The following is a 25,187-nucleotide window of genomic DNA, read 5'->3' on the forward strand; positions in this document are numbered from 1 at the left end:
TACTGTTTAAAAATAAATATTTATTTCGAAATTTGATAAAGATCGTATTTAACAGTGTTAAATATCCACAATTAAATATCCAGTATCAGCTTATACAGATGTATTAAATTATCCTAATATCGACTAATAACTGATATGGTGCCGACAAATTGTAAATAATTTAATAAACATCCTCATTTTCCAATTTCCTTTTTAGCACTTTTAGTCTTTTCTCACTAAATATTTTGTTTCACTTTTTGGACTGTGACTGTAATTTCATTTACACCGACTTACATAATTACTAATCTACTAAACCTTTTATTCAAGTATATCAACTCATAATTTACTGTACAATAAATGAGAAAAAAGTGCAGATGTGGGACGCAGCCCAAAAAACAGAATCAGACTTTGATACAACAGAATATTATAAAATATAATATGACATAAACACACACTGCAGTTGATCGACATCAACAAACATGAGTGATTTCTGTACAATCCCTGCATTGCTTTAGGCTCCATGCTTACACGCTCTCACTGCACATGCATTACTTACTGTACATCACAGAAGACAAGACGTCATATGTCTACTGTCTATATACGTAAATCAGAAAATATGATTCGTGTTTTTGGTCGAAGCCATGTGAAGGGCAGAATTCCCTCGCTTTCGAAACAGAGAGCCACGGCATCCTTTCAAAAGAACACCGACGGTGGAAGGAAGTCTTGAGTGATTGTGTTATATTTCACACAGGATGACAGGGAAGTCGACGTGGATTCGAGGGTGATCCAACTTAATGATTCCCTGTAGAAATTAAATATAAAAAAAATACTTAAAAAAAAAAGTTTATATATATATAAAAAAGAGCTATAAAACTAGATTATATGATTTAAGGTAAGTGAAATGTTTACATAAGACACCATGAACAAACAAACAAGAAAGATGTGCTAAGATAGGAGACCAGGATCAAATATCAAACAAACAAATAAATAAATAGAAAAATAAATAAATGAATAAATGTTTAACCATAAATTAATGAATGAAGGTTAAATAAATGTTTAAATAAGAGACCAATACATAAATAATAAAATAAATAAAAATTTATAATTTTAAATTGGCTTGTAGTAATTAGTTTTTTAGGTTATGTTATGTTATATGTTTGTTTTTTTAAGCATATACACATTTAAAAACGATGTGGTGTCTTTCTATTATGGAAAAAAAGACCATAATATTTAATAATAATATGCAACTGACAAATATCAAGTAGCAAATCACAAAAAATTACAAGCCATTGAATAAATCAAATCTAACATCAGCTTTTAGATTCATTTTAGAGTTTAATCATCATAATTTGTAATTATTTTGTTTAAATTTGACATGATGTCTTGAGCTGATCCTGTTGATTTGTACTAAATCTGGTTATGTAACTGATTGGATCAGTATCTCTCACCTGAGGTATAAGGTTTTTCTGGATCTTCTTCAGTTTAGATTTCTTTCTGCCGTTCTTGGTCACCACAGTCTCCTCATAAAATTCATGAGCCAGATCTCCATCTTCATCGAAATACAAGGAACTGTAACAACAAATGCAATCTGGATGAATATCACAAAAACACATGCACGTCTCACTTCACCCCAATTTTTTTTTTTTAAATGTGCACAGAGTGTGAAGTCTTTATTTATTATTTTATTTCATTAATCTTTATTAAATTAAATATTGATAGTTGCATATTTAAAATTGAGCAAATTTTTCAGCAAATTACTACTTTTGTTGTTTTGGTCAATACAATTATTCTTATTGGTAGTGAATGGTGACAGTTAGATTTGAGTTCAATTATTAAGAATTATGCAAATAATGTATCTTTCTATAAACAAAATATAGCTTCTTATTATTTTTTCATGGTTTTGAGGTGAAAAGTGACATGTTCCTGACATGAGAATGACTTCACATTGCACAAACCACCAACTGCATAGCTTTCAGATCTTACAAGTGCTTGACCTGGATGATCAGGGTTTTTTTTTTTTCATTTTTACCTTCTCCTTGTAAAGACAAACGGTGTTGCGTTCTTGGAGCCTCGTAGACGTGCTAAACACTGTTCATTGACCTCACCAGGAGCTTCTCCTCCAGCTCCTGAGCTGCTAAAAGGCCAGACTCCTTTGGGTTTGGATCCGCTGCCTCCCATTTTTACTGAAAACGCATTACTGTAGAGGAGGCGGATCGGGCAGCAGATCACATCGGTTCAGTCCTGAAAAATAGAGAGCATGTTACACACTTCTGCCTTAAAAGCAACATCTGGGCACGTGTGGCTTGTGGTGTGGCTTCAAAGCACTGCTGTGGCTGGACTAGCTCTCTGAACTCTGAGCAAGAAACTGTGGTCAGGCTTTTTATAGTCTGTAATACCTGGAGGCAAGGTCCAAAATGAACACTCATTAAGCACTAGAGGAGAGTAAAAACTGGCTTCGGTGGATGGTAAATTTTATCAGAAATGCAGCATACCACCTTACATGTGTAGTTTTATTTTTGGGGGCTAAAATAAATAAATAAACATATCAATAATAATTATAAAAAATTAATATCCATGATTTAAAAGGTTATTTGTGACAGGAAGAGTTAACACCTGTCTGCTTAAATTGGTTCAATGATTATATGACAAAAATAAAGATATTAGAAAGACTGTATATTGATCACTATACCAGAGTGAGGAAGGCAAAGCTATCCATCTATCAGAAAATTAATTAGTCATTACTTCAAGTATTTTACACAATCATACATACACATATTTAACAAAGTATTTGACCATTTTAGTAAATACACCATCTTTCTCAACCGTCTCCAAACACAGATCCGCTGGTTAAAACTGTAATCCCAGTTAGTTAGCAGGCTAGCTTTAACCAACCCTATTCTCACAACTAACCACTACTTTACAAGTCTTTGAAATCCAATAGCCTACGTTTGCGTTACGAATGCACGTGTTTTTTGTACAAGTTACTAATGTTACTGACTCGCACTAATAAGGCTGAATATTATTGAGTTGTTTGCAAGGTAAACAAGACACGAGCCATTCACAGTCGTTCAACACGTAATCACGCGTATCAGTTTATCGGTTCGGTTCGGTTTACTTCAAGTATAGATTCAAATAAAAGATCATTTGAAACGCATACATACAGATCACGTAAATCTCATTGTTTTGGTTTTTCCAGTCTGCTGTCTTCAAGCACAATGACGTAGTTTCACAACGTCACATTTACGCGCCCAGTCACGGAAACGAACCGACAAACTAGAGCCCCTTGCTGCAGTCACATATTATTATTTATTCTTTTTTTCACATATATTCTTTTTTTTCTTTTTACGTTTATTTTTTTTATATTTTTGTTATAAAATGTAATAATATTACAATTATAATTTGTATTATATTAGATTTTATATTAGATTTTTAAAAAAGCTTTAAGTTTTTAATTTGATTAATTTTGCTCTTTATTTTATTATTTATTTATTATATTATATTTTTAAGTTATATATTATTTAAAGAAGCTCGACGACAATCTATGTTATAAATATTTATTTTTATTGTGAAGCTAATTGTATATATTACTTTACATTATATTATATTATAAGCTTGACGACTTATTTATTTTATGTAGTTTAGGCTTTGAGTTTTTATTTATTTTAAAAGTAATTTGTTTGATTTTATTTTCATTGAAGACGTTCTATCTATCTATCTATCTATCTATCTATCTATCTATCTATCTATCTATCTATCTATCTATCTATCTATCTATCTATCTATCTATCTATCTATCTATCTATCTATCTAGGCCAGTGGTTTTCAACCTGTGGGCCATGGTATTGCAGGTGGGCCACCAATTACTATTCAATATTTATATTCGAAAATATACATAAATATAGGTATGAAAGAATGAAATAAAACTAAACAATAAAAATATAAGAATAAAATATATAAAAAATGTGTATACTGTAGAATTAAATATAGAATGGAAAATAATGTGCATGAAAAGTACACTGCATTCTTAAATATTAAGATACCCAGGGATGTACAAAAGGCAATGTGCATGCATGCACAGGGATGTACAACAATAATTTATCTTATTTTTGCTGCATATGCTACAGAACAATAGCAGTTGTGCCAAGCGGTGGCAGCCCGAGTTATTTTCTGTTCATTGCCAGTTCATTCAATAAAGACAGTTAACAATCTAGATTCTGAGTACTAAGTTATTAACCCAACAAAAGTGACCGGGGTCAGTTAATTTTTTTGCAGTGGGCCGCGGAAAAATATGTGTTTGGTTGTGTGGGCCGGAAGTTGAAAAAGGTTGGGAACCACTGATCTAGGCATATGCATATGTATTTTTATTGTGAAACCATTTGTATTTCATATTATATTTTTTAATAAGCTTGACGACTTATTTAGTTTATTCTTTATATTAAAAGTACAAGTTATTGGTTATTATTTGATTTTATACTTTTATTATTTTTGAATATGCTTGGTTGGTATAAGTAGCCTAATTTGCATGGAATCATGAAATATCTATCTATCTATCTATCTATCTTCTAGATAATTTCAATATTTATTTATATATTATTTAATGTGTAGGCCTATAGCATATTATATTTTATTATATTATTTAAAAAAGCTTGAATATTTACTTATTTTATTTTATTTAATTTCTCTCTCTCTCTCTCTCTCTCTCTCTCTCTCTCTCTCTCTCTCTTTCTCTCTTTCTTTCTTGAAGTTGATTTTGTCCTTGGCGCCAGTAATGTGTCACAGACATTATATGCAGCATATGGCGCGTGAGATCCGCCTCTCCTCCATCAACCTGCGGCTCATCCCGCTTTTCCATTGGCCTTTTATTCCACTGCAAGGAACTCGCTTTAATCGCATCTATTCCGCGTCTCCCTCGACACGATCGGAAGCGACAGAGTTAAATCCGCTCTTACCCACACGCAGACGTCTGTTTAGCTCGGAATTAGACCGTGGTTTATTGGTAGACGGTCGGTTGCGCTCTAATTCAATCAGCAGAGATCGTGCTGGAGGTGGGGCCAGCGAGCAGAACAGCGCGCACCACAACATTATTTTCCTGTAAGTGCATGTAAGTAAAGGTTTCGTTCTATTTTGAATGGTTGCACGAGCGCTCATTTACACGTCCGTCTCAAAAGTGCAGCGCGCGTTATATGGCTTCCATACAGATTTATCGTTGCATAACCTACTGAGCGCCTCGCCTTTGCATCAACACCAGTTATTTACCAAACTATCCAGAAGGGTTACAGACATGAATGCAGTTAATAAACTTTATGAGACTGAAAGTGGATTTTTTTTTAATGTACCAGGGAACCTCAAAGCTTTGTGCATAATATGATCACGGTATATCTTCCTTTTAAACTTAATCATTGCATTCATGCATATTTAGACTTTTTATAGAATTGGACAATCAGTTTATTACCAGCTAATGCATTCAATACAACTAGTAAACTTCTAAGTCATATTAGTTAGTAATCAGTTAAGCAATGAATTCAAATAGCATCTCTTTTGGATATAAAATCAGCTGTTTAATTAATTTAATTTCTATTTAAACAGTCAAGAAACATGAGCGATTCAGAGAAACAAACACTCTCCCGTAAAGACAAGGATGGAGTGGAGAAAAGGGGACGAGGAAGACCAAGGAAACATCCAAAGGTATAAAATTAATGAAAATTAGAGTTATTAGTGAACAATTATTATAGTGATCAAGTAAAAATGTTTACTTTCAAAAAGAAAATACTAATGCATGGGGCTTTTTTTTTTCAATGATGCAATAACAGCATAGATGGTGTTTTTGTTATATAAATACCCTATAACCCCAGTTTTGGTAACATTACAATGTTGTATTAAGACGACATTTTAATAAACATGTTTTCTTCCAGGAATCGAGTGGGTCGCCAACTGCAAAAAGACCAAGAGGACGGCCGAAGGGCAGCAAAAACAAAGGCCCATCCAAGAGAGTAAGCCTTCTTTTTTTAATTAACTTACACTATGAATAATTAGTCCCCTTGTGTGATTATGGCATAGCCGGTTACATAGATTTAAATATAGACACTATTTTTCTCTCTATTGCAGTTGTACAACACAGCTGTCTCCGGTTTGCAAACACACAGAGATATATATGCATTACTAATTATGAATAGTTTATGCAGGATTTTCATTGACAGCTCACCAACCAAATGCAGGTGACCCGCTGTTAGCCACTTAGCCCTGAGCAATGCACTGTCAGCTCCTGCCTCGAGTCCACAATGAACTCAATGCCCCCTCCATCTGCTGTCACGTGCAGAAACAGGCTCCCTCTACTGGTGTACATGCCATTCATTGCCACATTAGCCTGTTAAAATGCTTTGAAAAAACAGAAGTGCCCTTGGATTTATCCAATAGTTTAGCATGGGAGGGACTATTGCATAAAACTAAGTGACTGATTATTTAACATATGAATAATTGTTTGTTCATTTCATTTTCTGTTCAATAGAAATCCTCGGCTCCTGGCAGCAAACTGAAGGGAAAGCCGAAGAAAGGGGTAAATATTAAAATAATAGTTTGTGTTCTGTTGAACACTGCTTATTTTAAAAGTTATTTCATGTTTTCTTTCTGTTTATTTATTTATTGTGAAGCTATTATATGTATATTATTATTGTTTTGCGGCATATATTGACTATTGCCAAAAATACGTACTTTTTGCTAGTATGCAGATGTGAATGCTTGGCCAATGCATTAAAAGCACTGGGTCCTGTTTGAAATGAACTTAACATGCATTTTTGCAGCATCAAGTTTTGTGCATAAAATACATGGAAGAAAGAAAATCATAAAGGCATGCGAGTAAATGTTCAGTAATTGTACACGTCTAGCCAAAAGTTTTTAAAATAAAATAAATGAGTGTTTTTGAAAAAAAGTATCTTTTGTTCACCAAGGCTGCATTTATTTGATTACAAATACAGTAAAAACAGTAACATTGTGAAATATTATTACAGTTCAAAACAATAGATTTATATTTGAATATGTATTCAAATGTAATTTATTCCCGTGATGCAAAGCTGAATTTTCAGTATTATTACTCATTAAAGCATTCCAATTTAATGATAGCCAGGAGTGTATTTTTTGGTGAACTGTCTCTTTAAATGTTATATTTCATTTCAAGTTACACAGAATTGATGTGCAAATTTAAAGGTCAAACTATCTTGCTAAATCTATTTAAAATGGCAATGTAAATGCCAAATATAGCATTCAAGAGAGAAGCTTTGCTTCCAAGCATTTCATTCCCAAATGTTCGATTTCGTTCCAAATAGGAAAAGGAAAAACCTCAGGACTCATCTGAGGACGCTGAGGAAGATGACGAAGAGGAGCAGTAACATAACTACCTCATACCCAACCAAACGAAAGAACCAACCGTCTTCTCTCCAACCAGTGAATAACATGGAATGTCATTCACATCTTTCTACAACCACAAAAGGACAGTAATAGATGTAATATTCTGCATAATACATGAGTTTATGTCACTAGATCAAATATACTGTAGAAACCAGAATCACATTGCATACAAATGTCATGTGTTCCTGTTACTTTTATTATATATATCTATTGGACTGAGGTGCTTTTCTACATACGCTTTGTCTGTAGTTCTGTTTAGTCATTTTTGTGTCCATATTGTAGACTAGATTTAGATCAAGGTATAATTTAATGTGTAACATCATGGGCTTAATAGTTCTAATAGAATGCATTCATTTTGTATATAGGTGTTAACAGTTTATCTAGATTTTTGTTAGTGAATAATAATGTGCAGCCATCAGTGAATATTTGTTTCAAGGCAGGTTCTTATATTTTGTAATAAAATATAAGTTACTCAGGCCAGATGTTGAGGGAGCACATATTTAGTTTAAATAAATAGTTCACCCAAAAATCTAAATTTGCTGGATTTTTACTCGCACTCAGGCCATCCAAGCTGTAGATAGTTTTTTTTTTTCTTAATCAGAATGTATTTGGAGAAATGTATTATTACATCAGTGGCTCACCAGTGGATCCTCTGCAGTGAATGGGTGCCGTCAGAATGAGAAGCAATCCACTCCACTCCGGTACATCAGTAAATGTTTAGAGAAAAGATGTATGCTTCTAAGAAACAAATCATACTTGATACATTTTTTTTTTAATAATCAAAAAAATAAAAATAATAATGCATGCACTGAATGCACTGTAAGTCGCTTTAGATAAAAGTGTCTGCCAAATGCATAAGTGTAAATGCAAGCTTTTTTTTTTTATATTTGCTCAAGTGAAAAAGTTATCTCATCTGAATCAGGAGAGAAATATGCACAGAGCAAGCACCGTTTACAAGCAAAAACAGTATAAAACAGATCTAAACAAATATGTTGGTGGATTTTGATTAGAAGTGACGGTTTGAATCAAACATCCATCTTTTTGCTTCACAAGATGTTAATTGATGAACTGGAGTGGTGTGGATTACTTTTGGATTGTTGCGTTGTTTTTTATCAGCTGTTTGGACTCTCATTCTGATGGCACCCATTCACTGCAAGTGAGCAAGTGATGAAATGCAAAATTTCTCCAGATCTGTTCAGACGAAGAAACAAACTCATCTGCATCGAGGAAGAGTACATTTTCAGCACCTTTTCATTTTTGAATGAACTGTTCCTTTAACAGCAGCTTGTAATGTGATGTTTTCCACTAGAATTCCCAGGAATCAGCTTTGAGCATATAGCAAAGGTTTGTATTTAGATGTATATGTCTGTGTTTGTTTGTGATTGTTTGTCACTATAGAAATTTATGGGAGCATTGTTAAATTTTGAAGCCATCATTTACTCCAACGTTGCGGGTACAAATTGCCATATGAAACTGATTGGCAGAAAACAGACGTCTTAGCTGGTGTCTTGTATTAGAAGACATTCCATCTTATTGTAAAAATTCCTAATGGACAATGAATTTGGCACACCACTTTGTGATTCTTAAATGGTTCAAAAGAAATGTAAGGATATAAACTTAATTGTGAAGAAAGAAATTATGCATCAATTTAAATATTTCCCTAATATACACTTTGATAGAAGTGCTTCTCAGGTGGTTTTGCTTCAGGACGCCATCAAGTGGTGACTCAAGGTACCAAAATGTAAATAAATGAACATAAATCCTTAAAAAAAGAACATTGAAATGTATTAATATTATCAATAATAACATAACATACACAAACCACCTTCTTACAACATTTCCTTAAAGGACTGTCTGCATTACAGCTATCAGCTCAAGGTTCTCCACACCCAAGTGCTTTTGGATTATTTATTTTTAAATTATTTATTTTAATAATCTAGCTGTGAATCACAACAGTGACAATAAGCTATGGGTCTCAAGGATTCAGATTTGTTCTTTCAGGGTCCCTAAAAAATGTTAATTTTACACCCCCATGAACTATTGAGTTATAAGATGCATATATTGAGCAAAAGTGTAATCTAAATTATAGCCCGTGTTAATGTTCCTTCAAAAATATTGACTGTATTTTATACATTCAAGTCCTCATAACTTCTGAAATATTCACCTCAGGTATTACAGTGTCATGAACAGACAGCAAAAGCCCAAGATAATGTCAATCCCTTCAGCAGTATATCCTTTATTCTGCAGCGATTGTCTGTGTAGCAGTAAACAGCACATATAGTGTGTGACATTTTATTAATACAATATTAGAGTTATAAAATGTGTATTAGATTTATAGAATTTATTTGTATGTAGAGTGTGTTGATCTTAATAAAAATACTTTTTCAAATTGTTTGTGCATTTGCATATTTTACAATACTAATTATTACTGTTATATTTTAATATTTTATTGAATATTTTATTTTATTAATATATTAAATGTAATAGGTTGCCATAATAATGTAAAGACATCTGTTACTACTTAAATTTAAATACTAAATAACCTGCTAAATTAAAATTTAAATGATTCAAAAGATTATAAACATATAAACCCTTATAAGAGATTTTTATGTTTACTTATAAAAATGTATAAATAATTTTAAACAATTTTAAAATCAATTTCATTATAAATACTTAGCCTAATTTAGTGAGGTAATGATATATTTATTTTATATTTTTTAGTATTCGAGGAATCTATATTTTATAGCGATTTGTCATCGTTTTATTTGAATATTAATTGGTTATAGGGATTTTAAAAATAATTTTAATTGTAGGCTATGTTGCATGTTAGTATTTACTTCACAAACTCCAAGACAAATTACAGTAAGGTATATTTTAATTAAATATTTATTTGATTAATAATATTATGACAAATGGTGTTAATATAACTGTTTAAGGTCACAATAATACCTTAATACAAATGAATATTGTATATTCTGTAGAAAATTTTATTTTTTCAATACTGATTAAATCAATTTAATAATTAAAAAAAATTGTCGATACAACAAGAATCAATAGCAGTTAATAAAAAACAAACTATTATTAATAATAATAACAATTACATTAACGTGTGTATAAAATGAACGGATTGTTATGCGGAATTTCATATCCGCAGGCCGTATTCTCTAAAATCAACAGCGTGCTTTTTGTCCGTATGCGCCGTGCAGGCTACGCACATCACGTAGCGGATTCGATAATGGCGTCTGACTCCGAGATGCGCTCGGCTTTGGAAAAATGAAGCGTAGAAGAGCTTATTTCCAGTGATTGACGCGGGGCTTATTTCAGTTCGCGGACTTTGCCTCTCTTGCCGCGGGGCAGGTTCAGGTTGCGATCTCAGTCTCGACTCCCAGCCGGAGATGATGAAGCTGAAGTCGAACCAAACGCGCACCTATGATGGAGACGGGTTCAAGAAACGGGCCGCCTGCCTGTGCTTCAGGAACGACACCGAGCAGGAGGTGAGTCGCCGCGCCGCTGGGAGACCGCGCGATGCGTGCGTCCCTCGACGCATCAGCTGCTGGATCTCGAAGCCTTTGGCAGCGTGCTATCAGTGCGTAGCTCTGGACTAACGTTAGTTAGCGGAGTCGGCCTAAGGTTAACGCGATAAGCGCTCATCAATGATGACAGCTTGATTGATTTAGTGATTGGGTTAAATTGCATCACATGCAATGAATTACTGTGGTTTATCTTGATGCATCCGATGGTAATACTGACAGCATTGTGTCCAAAACACCAAGCTATTAATTTCGTTTGATCCCCACTGACAAGATGCACCATAGTATTTTCTGAAGATGTCTGGAAGGCCATTCTTAACAAATGAAAAAGTAACATACTGTGTAGATACTATGGAACAATGATGGTGTAAGGTAATACTATAGTCCTTTGACGTGTACCATGGTAATGAAATTTATGTATATGGACAACCATTTGGTACATTTGGCACCACTAACAGGAAGTAGCATGGTTTTCTTTGGAGATAATTGGATTGCATAATTTACAATAAAGTACTGTGTCAGTACCATGGTACAGTGACGGTATCAGGTAATAGGCCTACTGTGGCTATTAGAAATATACCGTGGTAAAATTTCTTCAATGTGCTTTATTAAATCGTTTGAAAGTATAAATAAAATGGGGTTTTCAGAAGTAACCAAAATAATGCCAACATTTAGATTATAGAATTGTATTCCAGAAAAAATCATTTATAAAACATATTTGATCCTGAATGCCATTGATTTCATTCTATGTCAAAAGTGAGGAATGAATGTATAACTGATCATTATAATTTAATTCATAAAGCCAGAAACCGATATGAAAATGTTTTCAAGCATGTCATTTATACATTAATATTACTATATGTGAAAAAATTTTTTTATATTTTAATGGCTTTGTGATTATTACATTACCAAAATTAATTAAATTGCTTAAAAATTTGGGGTTTATTAACAGGGAAAATTTTTCCAGACGTTTTATAAATTGTTCATGGTAACATTTCTAAAACAGTTCACTTTTTAAAAAACGAGGCCCCAGATGTTCACAAACATGACTACTGAAATTACTACTTTTCTAGCAAATAGTGACCCAAAATGAGTTTTGACGGGAGATTTTGAACTGACACAAGGGACGCATAACTTCTGTTGAAGAGCAGTGGTGGTTATTTCACAGAGGCACATTATTGATCGTCCAGAAAGATATATCGTCCTATAAATGACTTTCAGCCAGTCCTCCAGACTGAAGACATGAATATGTGTCCACACAGGTGTTATTAGTAAGCAGCAGCCGATATCCAGACAAATGGATCGTACCCGGAGGAGGAATGGAGCCGGAGGAAGAGCCCAACGTCGCTGCTGCGCGAGAAGTCTGTGAAGAGGTCTGGCTTTCATTTCTAGGATTATGCATGAAATCCATTATATATAATCAGCTGTCCATAATAAAGGCTGTCTATGATGGTCAAAGCTTCTTGAAGGAGATCTCAATCATTTTTTCAGTATTTTTATTTTTTTTGACTGCTATTAATGTGGATAAAATATACACACAATTTCCAATTTAAATGCACACTGATTTTAATCAGTAGATTCAAAATCAGTACATTTTGGTGACCAGTGGATGTGATCGTTTTAATATGGCCAAGTATCAACTGATTAATCAGCTGATGTGTTTCCTCTCCTAATAGTAAATGATGTTTTAAGCATATATTTTCGACTCATGCATTGTGCATACATGGAAACTTTAGGTTTTCTCTCTGCTGACTCTTAACCTATGGGGTTTCTCATAAAGAGAAGTGATAATGTTCCATCAGCTGAGATCCGCCATATGCTCTTACTTTCGCTGGCCATCTGACAGATGTCAAACATGTCCCTCGATCCGCCGGCATGATCGCCTTACAGTTTTAAAGGGCATTACACTCAGATTAAGAGCTGCTCTTCACACCTTCACCGCCAAGAGCGGCCATCCACTATAAACGTACCATGACACCATGTCATCAGCGTTTGACGGGATCGCATATATTTGGGATTGTCCTGAAGTCTGAGAGCATAGCGGAAAGTTTTTAGACGTTGAAGTCTGAATCTCATCATGTTACAATGTTAAAATATTAAGGAATATTCTGCATTGTTGATCATATGACTCTTGGTCAGATGTTTTTGAAGCTCATGATGCTCTCTGGAACATAAATCATGCTGAAGAAAATGATCATCAGTTCACTGAAGCAAAAGAAAGCAAGTCTGATAATGTAATATAAAAAAATAAATTTTTATTAATTTTTTTTTTTTAAAGAGAGAGAAATTAAATAATACTTTTAAGTTAGCAGGGTTGCATTGAATTGATCATAAGTGACAATTATAATGTTACAAGTAATTTAATTAGCAAATCAGCATATTAGATGTTTTCTGAAGATCATGTGACCATGAAGACTTGAGTAATGATGCTGAAATTCAGCTTTACATCCAGGAATAAAAAAAAATAATAAAAAATTACAATAGAAAGCTGTTATTTTAAATCGTAGCATTCTTTCATATTATAACTGCTTTTTTTTATCCAATAAATGCAACCTTGATGAGCAGAAGAAACAAAACAATTGAAAATCTCACAGATACCACACTTTTAAACGGTAGTGTGTATGAAATTGAGAAACTTCACTGGTGGTCTCAGACTTTTAGACCAGCACTATAAAGCAGGACTAAATTTAGACCATGTTTGACGACAATCAGCTACTCAAGCTGAGGTCACCGCCATGTTGTGTACAAGACATTTGGCTTAAACAGCGTCCTGATGGATCGCTATCACTCAGGACGAGTGTAGACCGTTACAGGCTGAAGAATGCCCTCATGTTCCTGTTGATGTGCTGTCCTGCTTGATTTCACCAGTAGATCAAAACAAATCCATATCTTCTTGACCCCCGAAAATAGGTCTCTGATCATGAAATAATGAGAAGACACACACACACACACACACACACACACAAACTGTTTCAGTTTCATGTATCCATTGTTTTATAGGCTGGTGTTAAGGGCACTTTAGGAAGACTAGTAGGAATATTTGAGGTAAGAAATGGTTTTCATAAAAGCATTTAAACTTGTGCATTTAAAGTGTTGTTCTGCTTGTCTTAACTGTTTTGAATAACATTTTGTTTTATACACAGAATCGAGATAGGAAACACAGAACGTATGTCTACGTTCTCATCGTAACCGAAGTTCTGGAAGATTGGGAGGATTCAGTCAACATTGGTTTGTATTTTCGAATAATAGAATACATTTCAAAAGTGTGTTTTTTTTAATGTTAGTAGTTATCATAAAAAATCTAGTAAAAAACGTAATATTGGGAAATATTATTACCATTTGAAATAACTGGTTTCTAGTTGAATATATTGTAAAATGTAATTTATTCCTGTGATGCGCAGCTGAATTTCGTTCATCATTCCTCCAGTCTTCAGTGTCACATGATCCTTCAGAAATCATTCTGATATGCTGATCTACTGAAACATTTCTGATTAATATCAATGTTGAAAACAGTTGTGCTGCTTTATATTTTTGTAGAAACTGTGATAAATAAAAATTTTCAGGATTCTTTAATGAATGTTCAAAAGAACAGCATTTATTTTAAATATTTGAAATTTTCTAACTTTCTAAATGTCTTTACTGTCACTTTTGATTTATTTAATGTGCTTTAAAAAACAACAACGTACTAACACCAACTTTTCTAAACAATATAAAAGAATATTTCTTTACAGTGTATATACTAAATAAAGTGCATACATTCTCAGGCATGTAGCAATGTCAACGCTATCATGATTTATCCCATCAAAATATGACCAAATTCTTATCGATATCAGAATATTCTTGTCAGAGCCACTCTGGGATTTACAAGCGTGTAAAAGGTCAAAAAAAAACAAAGTCAACATACAGTTAGCTGTCTTCTGTTGACCAATATCAACCTATTTGGTTCATAACACCTGCTTATCTTTTTTGTTTTGACAGGGAGAAAAAGGGATTGGTTCAAAATCGAAGATGCCATAGAAGTGTTGCAGTGTCACAAACCAGTACAGGCCACTTACTTCGAGGCCCTGCAGGAAGGATGTCTGAACAGTAACGGGACGCCGCTGGTGGCCACCTACAGCATTAATCAGAGCTCGGTCTCTGATGTCAGATAACTAATGAAGAACACAGACGCTCCGGACGCTTCCACCGCTCTTCCTCTTACTTTCATTACTCCGTTCTTTTGATTCCTTTTCTTTAAAAACACACAAAAACAACGGTTTGCCAAGGCCTTAGAGCACCGAGAAAGTGGAGCAGACATCAAGTGTTGGCTGAATATCCGAAACAATGTTTTGTAAATGTAACACTTTAGCTTTTTCCTGTTTAATGCTCCTTTCATGCGGACTGTTGCATGAAACCCACGTCCTTTTAGCGGCCCAAGTGTGAGATGAAACAAAAGCAAGAACTACTTTTTACTGTTGTGATGAAAAAATGTACACATGGTGCGTCAGCATGTGGCTTTCATCATTTTTACACATTAGATTTCCTCTGTGTGCGCAAGTGTGAACGCTTTTACTTTGTGTGAACCACTTTCGGTGGTTGTGCGAGAGAACATTTAGTCATCTGAATGGTGGAACTGTAAGAAATGAATAGTTTTGCATGAACACTGGTATTTATTTGTCTAAGGAGTTTGCGTGATGCGATGAATGTTTAACTTGTACTTCGTGTTCAATTGTTGCCCTTAACTTGCCCGTTTGTTTGTTTTTCGTCTTGCCATCTTGTAAATAACTTATGGGCCTGCAGAAACTTATTTAATTTATACTATTACCTGATTAGACTGGAGTGCAATTCTACAAGCACACTTTATTTGAATCCAGTTCATTTTTCCAACCCGCTGATGTTTGAAGGACTTTGAATTTACATTGAATGCAAACATTACAATGAATCTTGTGTGTAATTTGTGCCACAAGCGGCACCAATTCATTGTAGATTAATTGTTCTTACATTATGTTTGCAATTCTGTTGGGTGCCGCTAGTGATGAAGAAACGAAACAGTTCCCCTTTAAGCAGACTGTGCTATAGCGGTGGTATGGTTTGGCTGGTTGTTGTTTTCTGTAGCACTTTTTAAAATCAACATGAAAACAAAATGGACTCAATTTACTTTTTAACGTATTTTCCCAGTTTCATTTATGCCCCATATTTTACAACTGCCATCCTATTATGGTATGAAACACTCACTTTTCACGATGCAATCACTTCCAGATGGATAAAAGTGTTGTTTCGTTTCTTCCTCACAATACGTTACACATTTTAAAGAAGTAAAATGGGTTGCACATACCGTGTTGAATTTAATAAGTGTCACAGTAGAGAATAATGGACAGATAAATCAAGAAGTAGCTTGGAAACCCTCACTTTGATTTTCAAAGCTAAACAAAAAAACTATTATAATGTTATCTGGACGTTTCGAAAATGGATGCTTTTGACTTTCTTACGTTCATATTGTTTCAGAGGGGAAATGGCATTAATAATGAGCAGTTGATATTGGCTTTTTATTTAGTTTTTTTTGAATATGGTGAAATACACTGATTTAGTTCACCCAAAAATGTAAATTCTGTCACTATTCACTCAAGTTTTTCCAACCTGTATGAGTTTATTATATGATATTTTGAAGAATGTTTGTATTCTTACAGTTCACTTTCACACTGACTTAAGTAGTATTTTTTTCCATTCAATTTTTATGTATTTTGTGAGTAAATAATGACAGAATTTTCATTTTTTTTAATGCAACTTTATCTTTAAGGAATTAAAATGGGTTTCATGTTAATTTTAGCTGTTAGAAGATTTACATTTCATTAATACCGTAATGACACCTAAAGAGCTATTTCAATGGAACTGTTCAAGTTGTTTTTTTTTTTTTTGCATAAAACTATAGTCTGCACTAGGGCAGTTTTCACAACATTTCTGAGGGCACACATTTCTCCATCTTCCCTTAGTAGATTTGGCCATTAATATTCTTCTGACATCAGTTGCATGAAAGTGTTCTCTGCGCTTCGGTTTTCTCTGACTTCAAATCCAGCTGATGAGGTTTTTGGTTGTTTTAACCTCTCGCCCTTTTTAGAAACGACCATATCTTAATCTAGAAAACATATACATGTCTTCTCTTCTTTTGAAATGTCAAATGCGTCTACAGCCGAATTGCACACTCAGCAGCAGTTGGCGCAATACTGTGAATCTTGAGCCACTGTAGTTAGCGAGATGTTCGGTGTCTTTTAATTGCTCAGATCAAAACCTCAAATTCAAGTGCTTGTTATGTTGTATAGATATGGTACACTTTAGGTTGAACCGAATCGTTTTGCTCCTCTGGGAGTATAAAGTGCATTTATGATGCAAGATGCTTGTAAAGTACATTTTTAATTCAAGACTTATTTTTATTGTTAGTCTAACTGCAACTTGAGTATTGATGAACCCAAGATCTAAAAAGTGGGTGAACATACTTTTATCAGTTTATTCGTGTTTACATGCCTTTGGTTAATATCTATCAACACTAATGTCGTCGAATTTACAGTTGATTGCAAGTCTTACTCTTCCACTTTTAGTGCAGCATGTAATCGCTCATCTGGACTGTTTTCTGGATTGAAATATGTGATGGCCATCCCAATGTACCCCTCATTTTCAGTAGAACAGCAGCATATAACCTTTTGACTTGTGTAGGAAGTGGATCATGGCTATGAATGGTCTTTAAGCAGTGTCCTACAGATCAAGGATGTGAAACCTAAACTGCTGCATTTGAAGTGCATCACAGACCATCTGAAAAACCCATATCCTTTATCAACATCTCATGGAAAGCACCTTAAATTTTGCCCTGCTTGTGACTTGGAATGTAAACTATTGTGACGTAAATGAGAGGTCAGCCAGGTAAACATGATGTCATTGGTTTAAATGGGATGCTGGAAACCTGACAGAACACCCGAAACAAAAGCTGAGAGACTTCAGTTTCACAGCTACACCCTTCACTGGATTGTTTAGCTTTTTCATTTTGGGCTTGTGAAATCAACCAGTATAAGAATGTGATATAAATGTGCCAACTAATAAACACCAGTATTTCATCTCAAGGTTTCAGTGACTTTCTCCCAGAAGAGTCAAAATGTTGATACTTCTGAAAATGCCAAATATTCATATTAATTAGCATTGTGTTTGTACTTCATGGCTTTTCAAGCAAACCATACATGCTAGTGTAACATTAAAATGTCTTAAAACTATACACTTTTTTTTCTTTTTACAAGATTTACAGGTTTGTTTGTTTTTTCAGGATGATTGACCAAAATTGAACACAGAAAGAAAATTAAAACATCTTTGGATATTTAGTTCAACTACCGGTAAAAATGAAAATTGGCTGAAAAATTACTCCACTTCAACATTTACAAAATGTAGATTAGATTTTATTTATCTGCAGTGAATGGGTGCCATCAGAATGACAGCTAAAACATTTGATAAAATAATCCACACGATTCCATTCAATCAGTTATAATCTTGGAAAGCGAAAAGCTTGTGTTCGTAAGAAACAAATCCATCAAGACATTCAAATTACCCATTTATTTATATTTTCAAGCCAAAATAAGTCCATAATCCATTATAAGACTAACTCCAGTGGGGGAAAAAAGTCCATATTCTGTTGTCTCTCACATCAAAATCCACAAATTTGTTTTGTAAATGGTGCTTGATCTGTGCAGATTTCCATCCTGATACACTGAAGCAAGTAATATTATGGATAGTGGACTCATATTTCAGTCTGAAGCAAAGGTTTGAGGATAGAAACATCTTAATGATGGATTTGTTTCTTAAGGACACAGCTCTTCTCTTTACAAAATGTTATTTCATGAACTGGAGCTGTGAAGATTATGGTGATGTTTTTATCAGCAGTTTAAACTCTTCAGCAAGTTTTTCAGCAAATTCAAATTTTTGGACGAATGACTCGTTTAAGGCAACAACCGTGAATGCATTCAAAAGTACCTGAAACCAATATATGAACAAGTAGGACACAGAAGTACTTTTAAACCTTTATTGTACAGATAATGTGGAAACTATTGTGGCTGTTGTCCTCGGCCACGGCCAAAACCACCTCTCTGAAAACACAAGCGCACAATGCAAATGTTAAACGTCACAATTTCCTTTTCCCAGTAGGATGATTAATGTAATTATTGAATTAAAATAGCATTTAAAGAGAAGTACTTACAAACTGGAATTCAGTGGCTGCACCTGCACCAGCTTCAGCCTTCTTGTCTGCACCAGCTGTGAGATCAACCGTTTTTAGTTTAACACAATGCCGCACAGAGGCTGCTGATTAAGAATAAGCGAGGATGTATTGTATACATACGCGGAGCTGCAGATCGTCTATAAGCATCTCTGTCTCCCTCGCCACGGGCCAGACGAGCCGGTCTCTCTCCCTCAAGACCTGCAGAACACCACATTTAGATTTAGTCAAGCTCTTTGAAAGGGACTCTGACACATTATGAATGACATTTTGCACTCATATATAACTATTTTTCAGTCATGCATAAAAAAAAAAAGTGTAAAAAAAATTTCAAAGCACTTGCATCCTATTTCTTCTGAAGCTATAAGACAATAATAATGATGAGAGCTACTTTTAAAGTTTTTTTTTTTTGTTCAGTATGAACATCATCGCAAAAAGCTGTGTGGATTTTCATATAAATATGTTGCATGGAAAATCATGACAGCGATCGACTCGTTTTGAAAAGCTCTTTGGAAGAGGACGATGAGCTTCTTAAAAACTATAGATATACAAAGACGGTTCACTCTAGGGATGCACGATATTGGATTTTGGCCGATATTCGATATGCCGATATTTTCTAAATAATTTTGGCCGATGCCGATATATATAAAAATTTTTCGCCTGATACATTTAAACTTTCATTTTACTGAAGAGAAATCCATGTATCTCTTCTGTACTGATTCTACCATAAATGTATTATTTTACAAATGTAGACAGAGATTCACATCTGAAAAACAGGTCAATTATTTCACTTGGAGAATATCGGTTTGGCTCATCGGCAGAAATATTCATGGTCAATAAATGATGGTCATTTTAAGCTTTTATCGGCCGATACCGATGTTGTGCCGATATTATCGTGCATCCCTAGTTCACTCCTATCACTTATGAACAGGAGAAACTGCAACATGCAATATTGCGCACTATTTCCCGCTTTCTGAACGAAACAGCCAATGGCTGACTGTTAAAGTCACTGCATCATTGCATCTGACTTTATGATCCAGTTCCTGTAGAAACCCAAGAATGAAAACGCTGCCTAGAGGCGTTGCAAATACGGGTGCGGAGTAAACACTTTCCCTTGAAAAGGACTTTGCTCTTACCCTTGGGACGGGGTCTGGCGGTCTCTGGGCGTGTCTGCCGGCGGAGGGTGGCGGGCACGATCTCTGGCGGCAGGTGGAGGAAGTCCCGCAGGTACTGGATGCCCTCATTGGTCAGGTACCAGTAGAAATGGCGCCAAGCAAACTGCTCTTTAACATACCCGCATGACTTCAGAGACTGTGAAGGTAAGAGGGATTTTAATAGACATTCACATCATTGACTGGTCCAAGTCCATGCTGTTCATGACGGTCAGGACTCACCTGCATGGCCTTCATCACGTGAAGGTTGGGTACATTTTTGTCTGCAAGCTCTGGATGTTTCGCAAGATGCACATCTTTTTTGGCCACCATGACGCCCTCTTTGAAGAGGAGCTCATAGATAGCAATGCGGTTCTTCTTGGGCATCAACATCTACAGAAAGAGTAATACAATCATTTAAGTTTGTATCTTCAAGTTCGGTCCTCTGTAAAGGACATTATATTTTAGTTAGACCCTACATGCCACAGTTTTAAGTCTGGATGTCCTGTAAAGAGCACATTCAGGGCTTTTCAGAGATATCAAATTGACAATGATCACATTTAGCACTCTTAGGGATTTGATTATATTTTGTAATTATCTAAATCTGACTAATTTTCAAATAGTTCAAAATGTTATGCTTTTTAATGAGTTATTACTCCCATAATGACACTTATTTTTCATTAGTTGTCCCCAAGAACACATTAATATGCAAAGTAGATGCAATGCATAGATAAACTGAATAGTGTTCCTGTGGCTCAACTGGTAGAGCACTGTGTAAGCAAGCAAGCGCAAGGTTGGGGGTTCGATTCCCCGGGAACACATGATATGTAAAAATTGATAGCATGAATGCACTTTAAGTCGCTTTGGATAAAAGCGTCTGCTAAATACATAAATACAAATAAATAAACTGAATAAAATGGGAATATCAGTAACGTTATATTTAATTTTTTTCGCACATACTGCATAAGGTACAGCAACATCAAATCATTGATTGCATCTTTCATTACATAGTTGAGAATCATCAGGTGCTGCTGTAGTTTCTCGGTAGTGATGATAACACCATGGTATTAATGGTACATTAATAAATTAGTCATTCTAGTACTATGGCAAGAAAAAAACCATGGCAATTTTTATCAGCGCGCTTAACGCGTTTATACATTAATAACAGTTTCAATGAAATTTTTGTACTTTAATAACTTACTTTCCTGAACAACAATAAATAGCTTATTTAATGTTAATTTCTTATTTGATTTTACTTTACTGACTTTATACAAGCCGCAACGCTCTCTCGCGACACAGCGCATTTCCTGTCTTATATCTAGTCTTTCTCGTCTGCATATTTTCTCGAGACTAGGATATATTTGTTATTAGGAATTTATCTAAACAGGGTTTGATTGAAGAAACACATAAACTAGTAAGATGATGAAGATTTTGCACGGATTTTCGGCTCTTATTTCGGCCTACCTTTACTCTTGATGAGAGACCGGAGCCGGAAAGAACGTCCTCAGCTGTACTTCCGGTATTATTTCGCTGCGCTTTATACAGCCACAGTGAAGCGCGCAGCGCCAACTAGTGACGTGGAGGTATTTTTAATTTGTCACTGCTTGGCTTGAAAGAAATAATAATTAAAAATACAAATAAAATAAACACACACACACACACACGGCCACATATATATATATACATGCTTGGAACTATGTAACTATATATGTGTATGTGAAAGAGGGCAAGAGAGATACAGAGAGAGAGAGAGGGAAACATGTGCTTATTAAAATAAAAGGACATTTAAAATTTTTATTCGTTCCTTTTCAAATAATTTATTGAATTCTAGAATTTTTTCTAGAATTTTCAGAAATTCTCTGTACATTTTTAAATGTTCTATGTATTTAAAAAATTCATTGTAACTGCATGTAAAATAGTGACCAGTATGATTCAGACATTGACTGTTTTGAATATAAATACAGTCCTGTTGTGACATCAAATACAGTCACAGCCACTCATTCAGTAGTCTTTTTTTCTGGATGGACAGTGTTGAATGCTGAGCAATCGAAGCATGAAATTTTAGTATAAAGGTTGAGTGTACATATTTAGAAGAATATGAATGGCATGTGACCTCTTATTCTTAATTATTGCATTTTATGGATCTGTGCAATGAACTCAAAGTAAGTGTGTATTGACTACTATTCCTAAATGTTTTCTAAACCTGATTTTAGAGTTAATAGCTCTTTGGTTGTGTGTGTGTGTGTGTGTGTGTGTGTGTGTGTGTGTGTGCTGTAATGTGTTTTAAACTTTTAAAATGTTTCTTGAAGTTTCAGTTTTGGAATGAGATCTGGGAACATTTCAATAGCTGTTGCACAATTCAGTACCAAACTAAACCTCTTCAGTGGATGCTTGAACAAGAAATGTGTTTGTTAATATTTCAGCGCTCAGCTCATTTCTCTGGCAGTTTGTGTTTGGCAGCGAGCAGTGTTTTCCTGTTTCCATCTATGTTGTGAGGCGGTGATGTGTTTAGTGCCTGAGGCTTGTGGACTTTTGGGAATGAACCATACAGGAGCTTTGATTGTTGTTTCACCTGGGCCAACAAACTGACAAATTAACATTGCAACACCTCCATCTGCTTTCATACACCTGTGCCTCACTGACTTTGCAAATTCCTTTCATATAATATAACATTTAGGAGCAGATTTGATAACGGGTTACTATCAGCGGTACTTTAGCATCATTGAGATAACAGGACAACACTGGCTGTTGTGTTTTCATTCGATAACTTTCTGTTTTACTGATATTCGATTCGCGAATGAATTGTTCGTTTGAACCGATTCACTTGAACTATTTCACAATGTTTTTGTAAACTGCGTCACTGTAACTAAAATGTATGGTTACACAATATAAATGAGCAATCCATGTTCAACAAAATATGTATGGAAATACTTACTTGATTACATGAAACTGTTCGCTTTTATGAAGTGTGAACAGATTCGCTAAAACGAGTTCGCCGAGCGAACCGATTCCCTTAAACCGAATCAGATGGCTCACCGTTATTGTGTTTAACTAGAGTGGAGGATCGTGTGCATCACAGAGAAGCCGGATTGTCGTTCATCTGTGTTTGGTATGTCTTAACGCATGGTTTTATTCTCATTTAGCTGCAGAAATGAGTTTGCGTGTAGATATATACAGACAAACGTGTCTTCTTGCTGCTTTTCATTTATTTCTAAACGCTTGCGCAGTCATTTTAAAGAACGTTGTGGTTCTTCGCAGTGCTGAACACTGAGCGCTGTGTGCACCTGAATTAATATGCATGTGTCGAATGAACTTGAATTACAGGAATAAATTAGACTTTTGTGCATCATTATAGACAACCATACTGTTTTGCATGCGCAAAATCTGACGTATTTGTAACAAAAATAAACTACTTAAAAGCTATAAAGCTAACTATTAATACTATCCAGCAATGCATATTTTAAAGTAATGTTACAAAAAGTGGATTTTTTTTATATTTATAGAATGTACTTATTCATTATTTTTTATTAGTTTAAGAATATGCTGTTCAAAAGTTATGCACATATATGCTATATATGAATGCTATAGCTCATTAATTTGACTTAAACATTCATCCTGCTAAAATGAGTTAGGAACTTTTAGTTAATTAACAGTTTTTGTCTTTAAAAAGATCAGTACTAACAGATAAAAAAATAAAATAAAAGAAAATAAACGCAGTATGGTTTTTGGACTATTTAAGTACAATGGAGTGGCATGTGAATTAGGAAGCAAATTTAGGGTAATTGTTATCCTAGTCCTCTATTCTGAGATCCAGACCGTTTTAGTAAATGCAATCTCTGTTGCTCCCCAAGGATACTTTACTGTCTTCTTGCATGATAAACTTAAAAGGGCTGCTTTAATAAATCAATAGCAGTTCTCGCAGCTATAATGAAGATGAATCATTACAACAGTGTAATTTGATTAGTAAATGTCTCTGTTGTCATTTAGTTTGATATTACTGCTGATCCCATCTGTCTCCACCAACAGTAAATAGATGCATGTGAGTGTGAGTCTAAAGTGAAGTGCTGGTTCACAGACACCAGATGTCTTTGAAGTCAAAGGTGAAATCCTCCCGACGGAGGGTCTTGAACTGTCCAAGGTCCTGAATTTTCCCTTAACTCTATAGCTATGGGTCAGTTAGTATTTGTTCTGCCAGGGAAAACTTCTGATATATGTGCAGTTTTATGGGAATTTGGCATTTCTTATAGATTCTATGTAGTGCTTAGCATTTATTATATATATATATATATATATATATATATATATATATATATATATATATATATATATATATATATATATATATATATATATATATATATGACCCTGGACCACAAAAGCAGTCTTAAGTTGCTGGGGTATATGTTTAAGCACTAGCCAAAAAAAACATTGTATGGTTCAAAATTACAGATTTGTTTTTTTGTGCCAAAATTATTAGGATATTAAGTAAAGGTCATGTTCAATGAAGATATTTTGTAAATTTCCTACCATAAATGTATCAAAACCTATTTATTTTTTTATTCGTTATATCTGTTTTTTCTTCTCAGTTGTATGGAAGCTTGTTTTCACCACAGAATAAAAAACAAAAAAGGTAATTGCAACTTTTAAATGTAACCCCCCCCCTCCCCCAATCCTTTCACCTGATGAAGTCAAAGCCATAATATACTCTAGCTCTTTAACTGGATTGTGTTGGAGGACTCATTAACCCTGATGCTATACTGTTGAAATCTCGTTCTGAATCTGTCTTTCAGGCTCTTGTGGCTTCAGATGGTGACTAAAGCCAAGGAGAGCGTGTCCTTAGAGGCTTTTAACTGAAGGTACAATACAAGGTCCTTGCAGTCTGAACACATATCAGTGGTG

The 25,187-nt window shown here is 34.5% G+C and overlaps 4 protein-coding genes across 5 annotated transcripts; 2 read left to right on the forward strand and 2 right to left on the reverse strand.

Moving 5' to 3' along the window:
• On the reverse strand, positions 1–3,242 carry LOC128015999 (tumor suppressor candidate 2). Its single transcript, XM_052600293.1, has 4 exons — positions 3,141–3,242; positions 2,009–2,220; positions 1,428–1,548; positions 1–781 (listed from the first exon to the last, which is right to left on the reverse strand). Exons 2-4 carry the CDS (start codon positions 2,155–2,157, stop codon positions 716–718), a joined length of 336 nt encoding a protein of 111 aa, XP_052456253.1. The 5' UTR covers positions 2,158–2,220; positions 3,141–3,242; the 3' UTR covers positions 1–715.
• Positions 3,243–4,735: 1,493 nt separating this feature from the next.
• On the forward strand, positions 4,736–9,769 carry LOC128016000 (high mobility group protein HMG-I/HMG-Y-like). Of its 2 annotated transcripts, none has more exons than XM_052600295.1 (5): positions 4,736–5,070; positions 5,566–5,664; positions 5,892–5,969; positions 6,485–6,532; positions 7,299–9,769. In XM_052600295.1, the coding sequence occupies exons 2-5, from the start codon at positions 5,575–5,577 to the stop codon at positions 7,359–7,361; spliced, it is 279 nt and encodes a 92-aa protein (XP_052456255.1). In that variant the 5' UTR covers positions 4,736–5,070; positions 5,566–5,574; the 3' UTR covers positions 7,362–9,769. The 2 variants fall into 2 exon arrangements, with proteins under 2 accessions (XP_052456255.1, XP_052456254.1); XM_052600294.1 differs by having other exon boundaries at positions 4,739–5,080.
• Positions 9,770–10,564: 795 nt separating this feature from the next.
• Positions 10,565–17,998, forward strand: LOC128016001 (diphosphoinositol polyphosphate phosphohydrolase 1). Its single transcript, XM_052600296.1, has 5 exons — positions 10,565–10,874; positions 12,173–12,283; positions 13,911–13,955; positions 14,054–14,138; positions 14,889–17,998. Exons 1-5 carry the CDS (start codon positions 10,776–10,778, stop codon positions 15,059–15,061), a joined length of 513 nt encoding a protein of 170 aa, XP_052456256.1. The 5' UTR covers positions 10,565–10,775; the 3' UTR covers positions 15,062–17,998.
• Positions 17,999–18,931: 933 nt separating this feature from the next.
• LOC128016002 (40S ribosomal protein S10) lies at positions 18,932–21,852 on the reverse strand. The gene is made up of 6 exons (XM_052600297.1): positions 21,753–21,852; positions 20,532–20,681; positions 20,274–20,448; positions 19,261–19,338; positions 19,120–19,175; positions 18,932–19,009 (listed from the first exon to the last, which is right to left on the reverse strand). The coding sequence occupies exons 2-6, from the start codon at positions 20,679–20,681 to the stop codon at positions 18,968–18,970; spliced, it is 501 nt and encodes a 166-aa protein (XP_052456257.1). The 5' UTR covers positions 21,753–21,852; the 3' UTR covers positions 18,932–18,967.
• Positions 21,853–25,187: the final 3,335 nt, after the last annotated feature.

The sequence above is a fragment of the Carassius gibelio genome, chromosome A6 (assembly GCF_023724105.1).
Source record: "Carassius gibelio isolate Cgi1373 ecotype wild population from Czech Republic chromosome A6, carGib1.2-hapl.c, whole genome shotgun sequence".
In the NCBI taxonomy this organism is placed as follows: Eukaryota; Metazoa; Chordata; class Actinopteri; order Cypriniformes; family Cyprinidae; genus Carassius; species Carassius gibelio.

Coding starts and splice junctions, on each gene's coding strand:
- LOC128015999 (XM_052600293.1), bottom strand. CDS start 2,157: ATGGGAGGCAGCGGATCCAAACCCAAAGGAGTCTGGCCTTTTAGCAGC. Junction 1,549..2,008: donor TTTGTCTTTACAAGGAGAAG/GTAAAAATGAAA, acceptor TTGTTGTTACAG/TTCCTTGTATTTCGATGAAG. Junction 782..1,427: donor AGAAAAACCTTATACCTCAG/GTGAGAGATACT, acceptor TAATTTCTACAG/GGAATCATTAAGTTGGATCA.
- LOC128016000 (XM_052600295.1), top strand. CDS start 5,575: ATGAGCGATTCAGAGAAACAAACACTCTCCCGTAAAGACAAGGATGGA. Junction 5,970..6,484: donor ACAAAGGCCCATCCAAGAGA/GTAAGCCTTCTT, acceptor TCTGTTCAATAG/AAATCCTCGGCTCCTGGCAG. Junction 6,533..7,298: donor AGGGAAAGCCGAAGAAAGGG/GTAAATATTAAA, acceptor CGTTCCAAATAG/GAAAAGGAAAAACCTCAGGA.
- LOC128016001 (XM_052600296.1), top strand. CDS start 10,776: ATGATGAAGCTGAAGTCGAACCAAACGCGCACCTATGATGGAGACGGG. Junction 13,956..14,053: donor GACTAGTAGGAATATTTGAG/GTAAGAAATGGT, acceptor TTTTATACACAG/AATCGAGATAGGAAACACAG. Junction 14,139..14,888: donor GGAGGATTCAGTCAACATTG/GTTTGTATTTTC, acceptor TTGTTTTGACAG/GGAGAAAAAGGGATTGGTTC.
- LOC128016002 (XM_052600297.1), bottom strand. CDS start 20,681: ATGTTGATGCCCAAGAAGAACCGCATTGCTATCTATGAGCTCCTCTTC. Junction 19,176..19,260: donor TAGACGATCTGCAGCTCCGC/GTATGTATACAA, acceptor TTGATCTCACAG/CTGGTGCAGACAAGAAGGCT. Junction 19,010..19,119: donor CAGCCACTGAATTCCAGTTT/GTAAGTACTTCT, acceptor TTGTGTTTTCAG/AGAGGTGGTTTTGGCCGTGG.